General features: G+C 38.2%; 1 protein-coding gene across 1 annotated transcript in view; it reads left to right on the top strand.

Moving 5' to 3' along the window:
- ZMYM2 (zinc finger MYM-type containing 2) overlaps window positions 1-17,586 on the top strand; it is a 98,921-nt gene that overhangs the window by 14,657 nt on the left and 66,678 nt on the right. The window contains exons 2-3 of the mRNA XM_082483770.1: window positions 10,228-10,321; window positions 11,621-12,480. Coding sequence (XP_082339896.1) covers window positions 11,631-12,480 — 850 coding nt within the window. The 5' untranslated portion in view covers window positions 10,228-10,321; window positions 11,621-11,630. The remainder of the gene's footprint in view (window positions 1-10,227; window positions 10,322-11,620; window positions 12,481-17,586) is intronic.

The raw sequence follows: 17,586 nt of genomic DNA, 5'->3' as shown, positions 1-17,586 counted from the left end.
CAGCAATGTGCGATTACAGCCCAGAAGGCCAACTGTATCCTGGGCTGCATCAGAAGTGTGGCCAGCAGGTCAAAGGAGGTGATTCTGCCCCTCTACTCCACTCTCGTGAGACCCCCACCTGGAGTACTGCATCCAGCTCTGGAGTCCCCAACATAAGAAGGACATGGACCTGCTGGACCGTGTCCAGAGGAGAACCACGAGGACGATCCGAGGGCTTGAGCACCTCTCCTATGAGGAGAGGCTGAAAGAGTTGGGGCTGTTCAGCCTGGAGAAGAGAAGGCTCAGGGGAGATCTTATTGCAGCCTTCCAGTACCTACAGGGGGCCTACAGGAGAGCTGGGGAAGGACTTTTTACTCAGGCATGTAGCAATAGGATGAAGGGGAATGGCTTTGAACTAGAAGAGGGCAGGTTCAGATTAAACCTTAGGAAGAAATTTTTCACTTTGAGGGTGGTAAGATACTGGAACAGGTAGCCCAGAAAGGGTTGTTGAGGCCCCATCCCTGGATGTTCAAGGTGTTCAAGGCCAGGCTGGACGTCGTCTTCGGCAACCTGGTCTAGTGAGAGGTGTCCCTGGCTATGGCAGGGGGGGTTGGAACTCAGTGATCTTCGAGATCCTTTCCAACCTAAACCATTCTATGATTCTCGGGGATGGACTTTGATAGGCTGACAGGTAATGGACATAAATTGCTACAAGGAGAATTCTGAATAGCTAAGGTAATCAAACACTGGAAGAAGGTGTTCAGAGAGGCTGGGAAATCTGTATTCTTGTATGCAAAACTCTGTTGGATATGACCCTAATAACCTGACTTAACTTCAAGGATGGATCTCATTTCTAATTTGTCACTGCCTTGAGCTGGGGTGGTTTTGATAAGGTGATATCCAGAGGTTCCTTCCAACATCAGCTAAGTCTGATATCATTCAGTGACCAGGAGGATGCTCTCCATTGATAGGTAGTGCTTCACTGTAAGTTAATTTGAACACTTTCCCCCCCCCAACACAAAAATAAAAATTTGTGCTGTTTTGATAAAATTATTAATAAAATGTAAATTCATTAAATACTGTTTAAAATCTGCTTCTTAAAATTACGTTAAATGTACTGACTTTTAAAAAGTGTATTTTAAAAGGGAAGGTTAATGTGTTAACAGAATCAGCATTACTGTAGTTAATTTATTTGTTTTTTGAACATGTAGTTCTACAGGATGCATTAGATCTAGTAGAGCTTATCCTCTTGCATTTGAGATTTCTCTTTGTCTTTCCTGTGTGTTTTTTTTTTTTTTTCAGATTAGATTGGTTTATTTGTTATTGGCTGTACCCCTAATTTCTTGTCACTTTACAAATTTGAAAGATTACATGCTACTTGTGTATAATACGTTGTTACAAATTAGTATAGCCACTAATCATGATACAGATATATCAAAAATATAGCCAATGTAACTATACCTCTTATGAAAGAGAAGTTTAGTTATAGAGCCTCTTCTCATTAGTATCTATGCTAAATTTGTAGTATTTGCTGTAATACGTCTGTTAATGGAGTACTTCCAACCCTGCTTCCTAGAACCTGTAATAATTAAATGCTGTTTTAAAAGGATTATACATTTTGTGTATTGCTATCTCAATGTAACTTCTTGAATGCTAGCAAAATCTAGGGACTTCATAGATTTGAATTCTCAATTAATCTTCATTGGTCCCTGTGGAGGAAGAGGAACGCATGTTTCTGAAATGTGTGTTGTAACCCACTGACATTTATTAGTGGTCTATATTCCATTGCCCAGTCCAGACTTCTAAATAATTTTACTGTTCTCACGTTTGTTTCTGATCTAGCCATTCAGTATGTATTTTTTTTTTCCTACTAAGCATTACGTTTTTAAAATTAAGATATGTCAAACGACAATTTGGCCTCTTTGCATGCTGTATTAAGGCCACTTTCTACTATTTATTTTTACTTTCCAGTGTTTTACTTGCCCTTTTACTGTTTTCATATCTTTAGCATAGTGCTTCTCTACTGTTACTGTAGTGCTCCCTTTCCACTTAGGTCATCTTTCAAGTCTGTTGCTGTGGTCTAGTGTTACCTACTTTCCTGGAAATAGATAGGCATTTGGCTATAAGTAATAGATAAGTATTTAGATATAAAATCTTCTGTGGGTCTTTTGGTTCTTTGTCTTGTTTCACCTTTCTATTCCACTTATAGTAAAGGATACCCTTAAGCAGTATGTTGCTGCTTGAGTAGTAGGGAGATAAAACTTGCTGTCTACCACATTTTATGTAATGGCTTTTAAGGCTAGAAGCGGTGCTGGGTTCTTGATCAGCACCTTTTCATGATTAAACAGCCATGAAATACACTGAAAGTGTGCGTGTGTATAAGGGAGGGTGGGGGATACATGTCAGTATGGCTGCGCTAAAACTTGTACATAGTTAGCCAACATTATTTTGATTTGCTGTGACTTGCTATGTCAAATGCTGGTTATTGCCCTATGAGTAATCTTGAAAATGATAGGTGCTTGGTGTGGATACACTTGCATTCAAGATTGACCATTAATAGAAGCAAGTTTGAGATTGACCCTGAATTGTTAGTCTGTTCATGTTTACAGGGGAGCAGTTCTTAGCACTGGTTGAGTAGGAAGACCCAAGGAAGAGGCTGTGTTAAGTAAAGATAGTTAAAGTTTTCCTGGAAACATCAGTTGGAAACCAGATGTCAGCATTTGCATGTAACCCTGGTGGCTGCAGTGCAGTTAAGATGCTGAGGAGATACTGAAGTTTGCATGTTTTCTAGTAAGCTTTAGTTTGTGTGCAAATAGTTTGCCTTTTGAATAAGACCAAGACTTACTAACCCAACTGCTTCAGAATTATTTCCTTCACTGTGTAGATCTTGTGTTTTTACTGTTTTTAGTTACAGGTCTTTGTGTGCATATGCTTTTCTCTTAAAATCCCTGAAATCTGTGTGACAAATACATTTTGGGCATTACTTTTAGTAAGCTAATTTTTTCAGTCTGTACCACTGCTTTGAAAATCTGGGGAAAGAATGAAATTTGAAGCAGCTCCAAACCTACTGGAAAATGAATTCTGGAGTAGTATCTCTAGGCTGAAGTAATGAGATCTCGGACTCTTCTAACGATGGAACTCAGAAAGTGGATAGATTAGATTTGTGGACCTAAACTTAGTATCCTGTTCCTGAAAGCTCTTACTTGTGTTCTGAAAAAACAGTGATATAAATATATTGATGCATTAATGTTAAATCTTATTTAGACTCTTGGATAATATTTATAATTAACATCTATAATATTTTAAAAAAGGCCTTTGTTTTACTTTGGTGTTGTGAGTACTTGCAGTTGAGTTTAGCCTGAAGTAGGCAAGTATTTGTGTTGAACTCACTAGCATGATTTGTGATGAAGCTGGTAGACTGATGAAATAATTGTCATTGTGGCCTTAATGTAGTATGTTAGGTTTGCTTAAAGTCTTTAAAGGTTCACATACCATGCTGATAGTGACCAGTGGATATACATATGCTTTAATATTCAGTCTGTTGCTGTTTGCTTCATTGTCAGTTAGCATGTGCATTTTTGAGTGTTTTACACAGTGTTTGCTCTCAGGGTAATGCAGTTCAGTCTGTGGCTATTAGCTTGTCACTACTATCTGCTAAATAATCTCTATGCTGAAGTTCAGAGCTGTGGCACCAACCTTGTTATGTTCAGGCATAGTTGTTAGTCTTGTTGCACAGACATTTTATGTTTTGGGGAACTGATCTGGCTGGAAAGGACTCCAGCAGGAAAGTCTCTGTCAGCTGGATCAACTTTTGTCTGGCTATGTGTGTGGTTGCAGAAACAACTGTGCCACATGATAGCATAACAAAATCAGTCTGTGGACCTGATGACTAGGTATACCTTCAGAAGTGTTAAAACTTTTGTTAGAGATGTGAAAGTTGACAGTAAATCAAAACCACCACATATCTGAGGCATACCTGAGCATAAAACGCTAGGGTTCATGAGTAGATATCCCTCAGAAATGATACAAGGAGGAAAAAAAAAAAAACCCAAAATAAAACAAACAAAAAAAACCCCACCAAACCAAAAATAATAAATGTTTATAGTAACAATGTTCAACAAAAATGGTTTTATTGTGTGGTTGCCTGTGGTAAGAATTTTATATCTGATGACCCAGAAGGGCCCTACAACTCCGTGTTGTGGGTTTGTTGTTTTTTTTTTTTTTTTTTCCCTAAGGTGGAGTTCTACTCACATAGGTCGGTTTCTGTCCATACACAGTATATGTTATTCACTACACAAATTGAGACTGGACTGCAGCAGCAGCAGTCAGATTTAGCTTAAAGGTGGCTTAAATTGCAACCCTTAAAATTTTGGGTTACTTCTGCTTTTCTAGCATTTTTCAGCCCTTTTGAGTGGGTATAGTTGAGCTATTAGACTGCCTCGGTTGCAATGTAAAAAAAAAAAAAAAAGTACTTAAGAGTACTTTAAAATCACTTAAAGGTGATTTTTAATTGGATTGGTTTACTTTGCTTTTGGGGTGAACTGTGGCATACAGTAAACTGTATGGATATGGTTCATACCCCAAGAAAAGCTGTGGTATGTAAGTTGCATCTGGTTGTGTAGAGAATGAATGTTCCTGAGTTGTAGCAAGATGTTACAGCATGCTGTTAAGATAGAGACCTTAATAGCTGCGTACAGTCTTTACAATAGACTGAATTTTTGATCATCAGACTTATGAAAAGTCAAGTGATAAAAAGTGACTTTCTGTGAGAAGGAACGATAAGAACTCTTGTAAGTAGCTGAATTAAGGAATTAAATGATATCATTTAATGTCAGGGTCAGGAATTCATTATTGGAACTGTATAGCCTCACAGACCATTGAGATACATTGAAATTAGTTTCTTACTGATTATTTTGCCTAAATGTTGACACCTGCCTCCCAACTGAAGTCAGCCTGACAGCCATAGGCCAAAATTCAGATTTTGTGTAAGTGGGCAAAGCTTCCATGAGAGGCTAGTGACATTTCTTCTGCGTGTAAGAATATTATTATTCCTCTACTAGGTTAGATTAATTGCCGTACTAGATTAGTAGACAATTCAGTAACCTTTTTGCAACAGTGGTGTGTAGGAATAGAAACTTGGCAGATACAACATGATTTTTCTGCGGCTCTATTCTGGTTTTCAGCAGCTGGCTGGTGGCTAAGGACTTAGGTAGAGTTGCCTTTGGACCACTGTGTTTAACAGTCAGCAGTGCATTTATTTTCACGTTTGCTCAATCCCTATTTGAACTGGTTGCATTTCTGCCCTTTGTAGCCTTCTACAGCAGTGACTCACAATTAAGAAAAGATGTTTTCCTGCATAATAGTTTATTAAAGCTACTTAATTATTTCACTGAGCGCATTTTTGGTTGTGTGTTGTAAGAAACTGGGCATAGCACTCTCTTTATCTTCTATGTATTTTTTTTTCCTTGCAGATTTAACATCTTCCTTGAGTTGTCTGTCTTTTCCAATGAGAAGATTTTTCCTTTAATATAAAATGTAACTCATCTCTTTTTCCCTTTCCATGAAAAGGGGGTTGTCTGAACATCTCATGATAAAAAAAATTCACCAGCATCTTTCTTATGTAGCGACAAATGTGTTCTATATTGTTCTTGATTCTTCTTTTCTATTGTTTTTCCTCTTTGGTCATTGATGATTGAGTAGATTTGATTTGAAAGAGTGGAAGAGTTGAAACTTAGATCTTTAGAGGTATTGCTATGTATTTAGAGTTAGGTATTGCTTATTCCACTTTATAGGGGTTGCTATGTGTGTAGTTACGCTTTTCTCCCTGTTCATTACCTTGCATTTATCACTAGTGATTTTGTCTACGATACTATCGGAGCACTGAGAACTGTGATAGCCTTCTGTAGTTCTTTATAGCCAGTTTCTGTTTTCAGCTGCAGTGGAACGCCCCTGGTAACTTCTCTTTAGTGTGATGACAGCAAACACGAGATATTTTTCTCTTTAAATAATCACAATTCCCCCTTTCACAAACCTTTATTATGGATAATTTCCACTGCAGTCTTTAGTGAGGATTGTTTTTGAATGTCTTTTGGAAGTCTTAAGTGCTATATGCCAGTTTAATCAGGGTTGGTCAGCAAGTGGTTAACCCTTCAAAAGATCTGTCCAGTAGTCCTGTGGGGCATTACTTTTTCTTTGCAAAATTCATGTTAATTCTTTCCCTGTGTATTTTTTTTTTTTTAATATTTATTCCACTGTAGTTTCTATCAGTTTATTTAGTGATGGAGATGGGACTGTAGTCTGTAATTATTTGGGTAATTGTTATCACCTCCTGCTTAAGTAATCTGTTACAGATGCTGAAACATAATTTTTGACTGTCTTTAGAAATATTAAGTGAATGCCCTGTGCCCCTAGTGATTTGTTCTAAAATCCTCTTCTATTAGCACATCGATATGACATTTTTCCTCTGACTTGACCCCTAGAAAGAGAGCTTAGATGTGGTCTTCCCTGATTTTTTTCTTACTGAACATCAATGCAAAGGTGTTTTTTCTGTTTTCTGCTGTGGTGCAGGCTTCTTGTAAAATTTTCTTAAAGAAAAAGTATATCCTCTTGGTAAAATTGGCAAGAAGTGTCATTTTAGACAGACCTTTGTTCTGACATAGGTTAAGTAGCTTGTCTTGAACCATGGCTAGCAAAAGGTAAATAATAAGGCAAATGTATATGAAACTTCCCCTGAGTACAATTCCAGCATCTTCTAAGCTCAGAGACTTCCTGACAGTAGTCTTCATGGTTTTCTGGAGTCTTTGTAGATTGGTTGTATACTTAATATGGTGAGGTTTTAAATGGTCTTCATGCTCTTAAGAAGCTTTTTGTTCTGCTGCTCCGTTTTGTTTCCTTTTAACTGGGTTTCTCACACTTATGTTGTTCTCCCTTTTGAAGTCAAATGTTGAAGTAATGAAACTTTTTTGATTATTTTTTTATTCCCCTGGGAGTTTAAATATACTCTTCTGGAGCGTTGTCTGGATAATTACGTCTTGAACTATGTTGTGTTGCTCAGAATTAGATCAGGAGTTATTTTTCCTCCTTTTAGTCTTCTAGCTGGTTGCAGTTCACTGGGGGGGGGGGGGGGGGGGGGAGTTGCGGGGTCAGGGGGTTTTTTGTTTGTTTGTTTGGTCTGCCCTACCACAGTAGTTGAAATGTTCAGTTATTACTTTCCAGTCTCTTGTTCTTATCTCACATGTGCTGTCACTGTTGACTGGAAATGATAGATAGTATGCTATTCCTTCTAGTTTGGATATGGAATTTAAATGCAGTACAGTACCTGCTGAAGTAAATAATTTAGTTAGGATACCGTGTTTTCCTAGCAGAAAGTAGTATTCCTTGACTAGGGCAAATCAATCACTCTTCTTGTTCCAATGTTTGAACCTTAGTATAGTATTGTCTACTGAATTTTGTTCATCCATTCACTTTTGAAGATGTCTCAGTTATGTGTTCTCTCAAAAACAATCTTTCAAGTTTTCCTTTTTCATTTTTAGGCTTCTAGCCTTTATATGGAAGTACTTGCACACACTGGTCCTACTTTGGGTGTCTGTTTCAAGTGCCCTTTGTTGGTTGAATGCCAAATTGGTTTTGGCCAGATTTCAGTGACTCCTTTTGATTTTTGTAACTTTGCTCCAAGTGTACAGCACCATGATTGTGCTCTTCTGTCACCTTCATCCCAGATGTTATTCCTGGCACTTAGTAAAGGCTGTTAAATTCCAATTTCTGCTTTTGTTAAAGCGGAGTTGAGATAAGACACATATTTATATATTTTTCAGGTAGACACACACCCCACCTCAATTTCTGCATTTCATCATAAATTTAAAAATCTATTTTATCATTCAGCAATGGAGTTAAGACAGGCCTAGCTGGCTGTCTTAAAAGCTGTATTATTTGCCGTTCTTCTAGAGAAATGCCTGCATTTGGCCTTTTATTTCTTCCAGCAATTAAGCCTTGAATGTAGCTATGGGATTGTAATTTATTTCAGCATGAAGACTTTTATAATGAGTAATGTAGCCTAATTTAAAAGGAGGACACACAAAGCCTGGTTCAGGAAGGTCTGTTATATATCGGTAGTGGTGTTGTTTCCATCCAGGTGTAATTTTGGTGCCTGTGTGATACCACAAAGCCTTGAGCTCATTCTGCAGCTGTATTGAACATGCATTTTCTGCAGAGTAGGTCTCATCGGTTTGTATTTTATTGGGTTTTTTCAAAATCTCAACCATTCATCTGGTGATCGGTCTAATCAATCTTACAGGTTTCTAGCAATTGTATTTCTATTGTTAAGCATCTTTCACTGTTACCAGTTGAAATGTGAGGTTTTTCCTTGTTTCCCATTCTAAACCTATTCTTTTCACTTTGTTCCTTTTTTGGTAGTTGTTCGTTCAGAAATACTAACTGTGACATTGCTTATGTAGTTTTGTGTTTCTTCTTGGTACTAGCATTTTTAGAAAACTAGCTACCTTGTTTTGCAAAAATTCTGATTTTCAGGGGTAATTTTGTTACTGAGTTTTGCAGAGGGAGGAGCTGATGTTTCCGAGGAAATATATGCACATTTTACTTATGACTATGCACTAACATTTAAGCACATAATCTCCTCGTATTTTTATGTCATACCTAGCAATACCCTTTTAAGAAACTTTGTGAAAAAAAAAAAAAATATATATTTAGGCAAAAACATATGTTTTGGGTCATACCTTTGCTGCATATTATGCACATGTACTGTAATTCAGCCCAAGTCTGTCTTTCTACTAAGGATCTGTAAAAATAGGAATTGCAAAGGTTTGAGTCAGGCCTGAGGTATAATCTTGGCATAGTCTTATTTATTCTTTGCTCCCATCTGTTCAGGTATATTTAAAACTTTATTAAAAGCTTTATGTGCTTGTGAGGCTTTTATACTTGTAGAGAAAGAAAATACATGGAATAAACCTGGGAAACTTCAGGAATCAGTGAACGGAATGAATTCTTTTCAGCAAAAGTGGAGTTGTAGGAAAATCTAACTTTGAATCATTCACCCCTATAGGGAAAAAATAAGATAGGTAAATACTGGATTAAATTAATCTTCAATGTAACTTACTGATTTCTGGGGAGGTACAAGCAAACTGCATTGATAATACATTTTTTTGGGGGGGGGGGGGTAAGAAAACTTCTTTCATTCCAACAGAATGTTACCTTTATTGCAGTTCAAATGCTGTTACATAATGTCATTTGGCTGAAAGGCTAACATATGAAGGAATTAGAAGGTGGTCATTTCTCTTCTAGGATTAATCTGGTTCACAGCTTTGCGGTTTGGTCTATCATGCCCCTTGCCCCCCTCACCTCCCTTTTCTGCTCCGTTAATGGACAAGAGGGCTTGAATAATGTTATAAATGCATAGAAGAAAATTTGAGCTTTATTTCTCTGGCCCTCTTCACTGTCTGGGGATTTTAAGGGCTGTCCTCAAACAGTAGATAACTACACAAGTTGATGCTCTCTATTTTAAAAATGCTGCCAAGTCTGGGAAACCTAATGACTGTTATAAAACCTGAAGAATAAATATAGGCTTGAACTTTGAACATTTGCAGTCTCTTGTGAATGTTCACGTGTGTTAATATAAGCTGTGGATGCCTGAACCTATGCTAAGTATCACTGCAGTGTATATATATAATTTGAAAATTAGCAATGTAAGGTTTATATTGCATTGTAAGCCTGATTTTGTAACGTATGTTGTGTAGTTTTCCTTTTGGTACATCTTAATTTTAGCATAGTATATTATGCTACGAGCATCAAGGAGGTTGACATGATAAAATGCAAAGAAATGTAACTGCTAAGGTTTCTTTACTCAATAGCTTAGTTTACTTGAACCATTTATTTCCTTAATATTCTATTGCAGATATACTTCTTAATTCTAATGTTTGATTACTTAATTGCATTTATGTCTGTCTATTACCAAATGTATTCCATCTGTCTATAAAGCATCAAACAAAGGATTCTGGAAATGTGATGTGACAGAGTGGAAAATCTAGAATAAACAGTACTGTTGCTGCTTTACTCATGGCAATGGTTGTATAGACTGACTCTCTCTAACATTGTAGGATGATAGTGCTGAGAGTCAGGTTTGAACTTAAGCTGCAAATTTAAAAGGAATTCAGTTTAATGAACATAGTTGGTAGTAGAGGTTTGAGATGAAGAAACTGTTTAGAATGCCTAATGCTTGTTTTGACCCTGTTTCAGAACACACTGCTTTTGTGGAGGGCAGCAAGTTGATACAAGAAGAGCAGGTTCCCCGCAGGAAAGAAAATAAAAACTCTTGGAGCAACTTATTAAGGTAAACAGATTGCAGTGGATTTCTAGATGGGTAAGTATTGATGAGCAGGATATTTATACTTCCTCTATTTACCTTCCTTTATAAAGGATTTATAAAAAAAGCACAGAAAGCTACTTTCACAGGAGCTCAGTAATGTCACATATTAGTGTATACTCTGAGACATACCTAATTTATCATGTAATTATGTCTATATTTTTCTGGTTGTGTTTATCAAGATCAGTTGAATTTACTGATTTTTAGTACAGATGGTTTTTAGAGAGATCTTAGGTCCTCTAGCACTGATTGTATACCGGTTTGGAATTACAGGTACAGAAATCGTATGTCCAGGTTGCCTTTTATAATTCTTATTAATTCATGGTAGAATTGACAATTATGAGCAACAGATTCCCCAAACAGAACAATTACTAAAAGCAAACAGAACCCCCCAGGCAAAGAAACTGTTTGGCAGAAGCCTGAAAAAGCATCACTTGTTGTTAAAAAGAAAAGAGTTAAAGTTGTTGAAAGCTGCACTGGAACATGAGGTAGTAAGTCAGGACCTCAAATGAGCTGCCTCTGGTAGTGGCTGTGCACCTTCCACTGCATAATATATCTATTCTTGTCATGTGCAGCGGTTCCATATCTCTCTTGCTTACTTCTGCATTCCAGTTGTATTGGGGCTGCGTATGGAGCTGTGGCAGTGTGGGTTTGGGAGAGTATCAGTTGAATTTCAAAGCTGCTAGTACGCAAATGATGTTGCTTTTTTTTTTGCTAGACACTTGGACATGTGCTTCAGTCTTTTATTGTATAAATTACTGATACTGAAACTAACATTTCTAATAGGAATGAAATTTAATAGGAATTGAAATCTTTCTGCACATATAACTTCTGATCTTGCTTTGCAGTCTTAAGAAAAGCAGTGTTACAGGATCATTGTGTGCATATGTGGGTGGGAAAGGGGCTGAGAAATCAGAATAATTTAATAAGTACCATCAAAAAAACCCACAATTTCCTGTGTATGCATGTATGTATTGCTAAACACAATGATGTGTAGCTATTGTGTGGAAAATGTTGGTACTGAAAGTATTTTTTTTTACTAGTATAGGATTAGAAAGTAAATGAATGTTAAAATGTTCCAAGAGCACAGACAAACTTTATTTTTTCTTTTATGATCTCAGGAAGAAAAAGTAAAAGCTGGAACTATTAATCCTGTAGTTATTTTTAAGAACTGTTATTCTAAAGTTGTATCTTACACTGAAGTTGGGTGTCTGTTTTTGTTTTTGTTTTTTTTTTTTTTTTCTTGCTTTGTTTTTCTTTAAACAGCAGATCTGGAATGGACACAAGTCCTCTGGGAGGATTAGAACTGTCTGAACATACTCCTGGTCTACTAGGGAATACCACCATGGCAGCAGGTCTTGCAAATGTAGGAAATACATTTGGAGGTCCACCAAGTTCTTTAGTTTCTAGACCTAATAAATTCCAAAACTCGCCTATAGAAGATGATGATGATGTAGTTTTTATTGAACCTATACAACCTCCGCAAAATTCTACATCACTGATAGCAGATCAAAGGACCACTGCATTTACATCATCAAAAAATGAAGAACTTCAAGGGAATGATTGCAAAATGCTTCCTCCTCCAAAAGATGTAAATTCTCAAAAGGGGAGTATAAGTGAAACTATTATTATTGATGATGAAGAAGACATTGAAACAAATCAAGGACAAGAGAAGAATGCTTCCAGTTTTAATGAACGAAGACTTCCAGAGTGTAAAAGTAGAACCAACGATATGGAATTCTCAGCTTCCAGTTTTTCAAGAAGTAAGGTAAATTCAGGGATAGGTAATAGTGGTATAACCACAGAACCAGACTCTGAAATTCAGATTGCTAATGTTACTACATTAGAAACAGGTGCTATGAGCTCTGTGAGTGATGGTCATTTAGAAAATGCTGAAGGGCGTGACATGAACTTAATGATTACACATGTAACATCACTGCAGAATGCCAACTTGGGAGATGTATCTAACGGACTGCAGTCAAGTAATTTTGGTGTTAACATGCAAACATACACCCCATCTTTGACTTCACAGACCAAGCCTGCTGTAGGACCTTTCAATCCTGGTAGAATGAACGTGGCTGGAGATGTATTTCAAAATGGAGAATCTGTGACTCATCATAATCCTGGTAAGTTGCAATTCTGAACATTTCCTTAAAAGCTGAAAATAAATAATAAAATGTTTGATTAGTTTGCTTAGTTTTTTTAGCTTAATTCATATGGAAGATCTTGGTTCCCTTCATCGCCATCACAACCGTAACTGTGACTCTGGAATAAAATGTGCTCAATGACATAATATATTGGGTAGGTAAACTGTGCCAGTTTAGCAGCTAGTGATACCTTCAGATGCTTTGAGAGACAAGTATTTGTGTCTAAAGCAAAGCTCTCTTTATGATGTAAGCATATCCCTTTAATTGACACAAAGGTGAGTGTATCTATGTAAGTTTTGTACCTTTTTGTGCAGTTCTATGACTAGTATGATGCATCAAAGTTATTTTTAAATACTATTTTACTGATCTGTTGTCTTGCCGTCTGAATATAATTTGATATATGAAAAACCTGAATTTGAAAGTCTGATCTTAAGCTGTACGTAGCTAGCTGTCATAAATCATTGCATACTGAGCAATTCTCAGTGTTTCCAGTGCTTAACAAAACAGGGTCCAAGTTAATTGTGGACTCTCATATTCCTGCAGTAAGTTATACACACTTTATATAAATGCTATTTAGTCATCTGTGATGATATGTATTTATATTATACAGTGTTAATTAGTTTTAATTAGCTGCTTTTGTTCTACATCTCTGTGTAATTAGCAGTAAATTGTCTCTTGATTTAGCAAGTAAACAGGTATTGCTAAAAGCCAAATGGAGCAGCCATGAATGGTTTTCTGGAGTTGCTATTCGACAGAATTTAAGCTTTCACGTAAGCAATTTAAAACCTTTGAAGTTCCAACTTATACTGGTACTCTGCTGCCCTGTGGGCAGAAGTGGGAGAAAAAGCCAAATTACCACTTTTGCTACAGGTTTAACTTCAGACTAGTTAGCGTCATTTCCAAGGAAAACTTAAAATGGGTAGACTCTGTGCATTAACAAGGGTCTACTGCATCTAATTTCTTAATTTGCTCATATGCTGATTAAGACACATGGATTTGGTTTTCAACAAGTATTTACATAGCAAAGTTCTTCAGTTTGGTCATATATTACCAAATGACCAAATGTACTTTTGCAAAAGTCTTAATACCTTTCATATTGTATTATGGAAATGGCAGTATGAAGTTAAGCTTTAAGGCAAATGTTAGGTTGTGGATTTTTGTCTTGAAACCGATTTCAAAATTTGACTTCTGAAGTTGAAAGCTGGGAAGTTTTTGTAGTCTGTATATCTCACTGAATAATTTAGAAATTCAGTTCCTAATCTTTTAAAACCAACATTCCCACTGTTGCTAGTTGATCCCTTAGACATGGGGTTATGATTATTGTGTTATCTCGGTGGTCAAGCAGTCATGGATGAGAACTTGAAGCATTTGTTACTTTAAAGTATTGCCTTTTTTTTTTTTCTTGGGGAAAGCAGGTCTTAAGAAAATCAGCATATGCTTTGCCTACTGAACTGAACTACTGAACTTTTTTTTTTTGGTGTGATTAACAGAGAGACACCAGAATTTTGTCGGTATAGTCTTACAGGCTGGGACTATAGCAATATTGAAACAGACAGAGTTCAGAGAGACAGGAGTAGTGGCTGGGAGTCCTTTTTAGCAACTTGATGAAGATGACTCCCTCAGAAGTAGATATGACGGATGTATTTCAAAGTGTACATACATCGGATTTTTTTATGGCTATAGTCTTTGTATTTGATAAATAAAACCCAGTAGGTTCAACAGGAAGCAGGGAGGGCTGCCACAGGTAAAAGGGAAGGAGGAAAAATACCAAATGAGAGAAATTTGAAAAATGACAAAGAACATGTGAAGAAGAAACAAGAGGAGGAAAGAGGGAAGACCGCTATAGTGAAAATGGCTTTTACACAAGAAAAAGCCTAAAACACGGTAGGTGCGGATCATTTATGGGTTTTTGTACTTACAAAGATGTAAAGGAAAGATTTTCAAGTTACAATTTTCAATTTTGTTCTTCTTCCCTGAAAGTTGCCTCCTTTTCTTCTAGAAAATCTTGTTAGTAGAAGTTAACCCTGCCTGTTAGAAACGTTGATAATATGACAGGAAGCATTTGATCTTACATATGTTTAATAGATTCTACGCAACTCCAGTCAAAGATTGCTAAGGATAGATTCATCTTTTCTGGATCAGTGGTGTTCCATCTGTTCTGATTTCCAGATTTCTAAAATATTTCCAATGGAGGTGGAGACTCCTGCTTAGTTAATTTAAGCCTACTGATAATAAAAATGCTTTGATTTATATAATTTGAAGATCGTGAATTGAAAAACACTGGCTTACAGTTCAGAAATAGGATGTAAGAAGTTAGGTAGCAAACTTTGTTTACTGATACTACAGCTTTTGTTGTGGATTTTCTAGCTAGCATTTGTTGAATGTCAAAACTTTGTGTAAGGACTTCATATATCAGTTTACAAAGCAGTTTTGCAAATCTCAGAACTAGTCTGTTACCTTGCTAGGACATTCTAGCTTGCATCTTGAACAAGAGCCATTACTCATATTTTCTTATAGAGGATTTCTAGAGGATTTGAAGCCTTGAATATATGAAGATGTATTGTTTCCTGATACTTTTTTCCCCTAATGCCAAAGGAATCAGGACGTGTGACATGTATATGTTGTTAGAAAAATAGTAGATCAATGGTAAGGCTCTGGCAAATACATTGTATGTATTTGTATCAGAAATAGTGTGGCCAGCAGGACTAGGGAAGTGATCGTACCTTTGTACTTGGGACGGGTGGGGCCCTACCCTGAATACTGTGTTCAGTTTTGGGCCCCTCACTACAAGAAAGACATTGAGGTGCTGGAGAGGGTCCAGAGAAGGGCAGTAGAATCACAGAATCATAGAATTGCTGAGGTTGGAAGGGACCTTTAAGATCATCAAGTCCAACCATTAACCTAACCTGACAAAAACACTTCTAAACCATGTCCCCAAGTACCACATCTACCCTTTTTTTAAATATCTCTAGGGATGGTAAATCCACCACCTCCCTGGGCAGCCTATTCCAATGTTTGATAACCTTTTCAGTGAAAAAAATTTTCCTAATACCCAATCTAAACCTGGCCACACTGCTGGCTTGTATTCAGCCGGCTGTCCACCAACACCCCCAGGTCCTTTTCTGCCAGGCAACTTTCCAACCACTCCACCCCAATCCTGTAGCTGCGTGGGGTTGTTGACCCAAGTGCAGGGCCCGGCACTTGGCCTTGTTGAACCTCATACAATTGGCCTCGGCCCATTGGTCCAGCCTGTCCAGATCCCTCTGCAGAGCCATCCTACCCTCAAGCAGATCAACATGCCCACCTAGCTTAGTGTCTTCTGCAAACTTACTGAGGGTGTGTTTGATCCCCTCGTCCAGGTCTTTGATAAAGATATTAAGGAGAACCGGCTCCAGCACCGAGCCCTGGGGAACACCACTTGTGACCAGCTGCCAACTGGATTTAACTCCATTCACCACCACTCGCTGGGCCCAGCCATCCAGCCAGTTTTTCACCCAGTGAAGAGTACACTTGTCCAGGCCATGAGCATCCAGTTTCTCCAGGAGAATGCTGTGGGAAATGATGTCAAAAGCTTTGCTGAAATCCAGGTTGATAACATCCACAGCTTTTCTTTCATCCATTAAGTGGGTCACCTTATCAGAGGAGATCAGGTTTGTCAGGCATGACCTGCCTTTCACAAAACCATACTGACTGTGCCTGATCACCCTATTCTCCTGCATGTGCTGTGTAATGGCACTGAGGATGATCTGTTCTATGACCTTCCCAGGCACTGAGGTCAGACTGACCAGCCTATAGTTCCCTGGATCCTCCTTCCGGCCCTTCTTCTGGATGGGTGTCACGTTTGCTAACCTCCAGTCAGCTGGGACCTCTCCAGTTAGCCAGGACTGCTATGAAGCTGGCGAGGGTCTATAGTAACAAGTCCTGTGAGGAGCAGCTGAGGGAACTGGGGTTGTTTAGCCTGGAGAAAAGGAGGCTGAGGGGAGACCTTATCACTCTCTAGAAGTACCTGAAAGGAGGTTGTAGTGAGGTGGGGGTAGGTCTCTTCTCCCAAGTAACAAGTGATAAGACAAGAGGAAATGGCCTCAAGTTGTGCCAGGGGAGGTTTGATTGGATATTAGGAAAAATGGAAATTAGGAAAAATGGTTTAGTGGTGGGCTTGGCATTGTTTGGTTTACAGTTGGACTTGATAATCTTAAAGGTCTTTTTCAACCTAAATGGTTCTATGATTCTATATGTGATTTGGAAGATTTCTTCTGGATCAGTGTTAGTGTATTCCCCTCAGCTAAGTGCCTCTACTGTATGGGAAGCAGTAGGTGCATGACAGAGAAACTTCTGTCCAGCATGTTACTTCAGAAGCTAATGTCCCAGTAAGCATTGGAGTTTGATAGAATGGTTTGGGTTGGAAGGGACCTTTAAAGACCACCTAGTCCAACCCTCCTGCCGTGGGCAGGGATATCTTTCACTAGGTAAGGTTGCTTAAAGGCCAGTCCAACCCGACCTTGAACTCTTCCAGTGATGGGGCATCACTGCTTCTCTGCGCAACCTGCTCCAATGGCTTGCCATCTTCATCATAAAAAAATTTCTTCCTCATGTCCAATCTAAATCTACCCTCTTTCAATTTAAAACCGTTGCCCCTTGCCCTATCACTGCAGGTCTTGGTAAAAGATATATCTCTATCTTTCTTATAAGCCCCTTTGTATATTGAAAGTCCAGGCTGAACAACACCAACTCTCTTTACCTTACTTCACAGGAGAGGTATTCCAGCCTTCTGTCATTTTTTTTTGTGGCCCTCCTCTGGACCCACTCAGCAGGTCCATGTCCTTCTTACGTTGGATGCCCCAGAGCTGGACACAGTACTCCAAGTGGGGTCTCACCAGAATGGAGTAGAAGGGTAGAATCGCCTCTCTCGACCTGCTGGCCGCGCCTCTTTTAATGCAGCCCGAGGTACAGTTGGCTTTCTGGGCTGCAAGCGCACATTGCTGGCTCATGTCCAATTTTTCATCCACCAGTATCCCTAGATCCTCTCCACAAGGCTGCTCTCAATCCATGCATCCCCCAGTTTGTATTGATATTGAGGATTTCCCT

This window comes from Vanellus vanellus (assembly GCF_965231255.1).
Source record: "Vanellus vanellus genome assembly, chromosome: 1".
NCBI lineage: Eukaryota > Metazoa > Chordata > Aves > Charadriiformes > Charadriidae > Vanellus > Vanellus vanellus.
The sequence above is the reverse complement of the archived record's forward strand: the minus strand, read 5'-3'. Positions and strand labels throughout refer to the sequence as shown.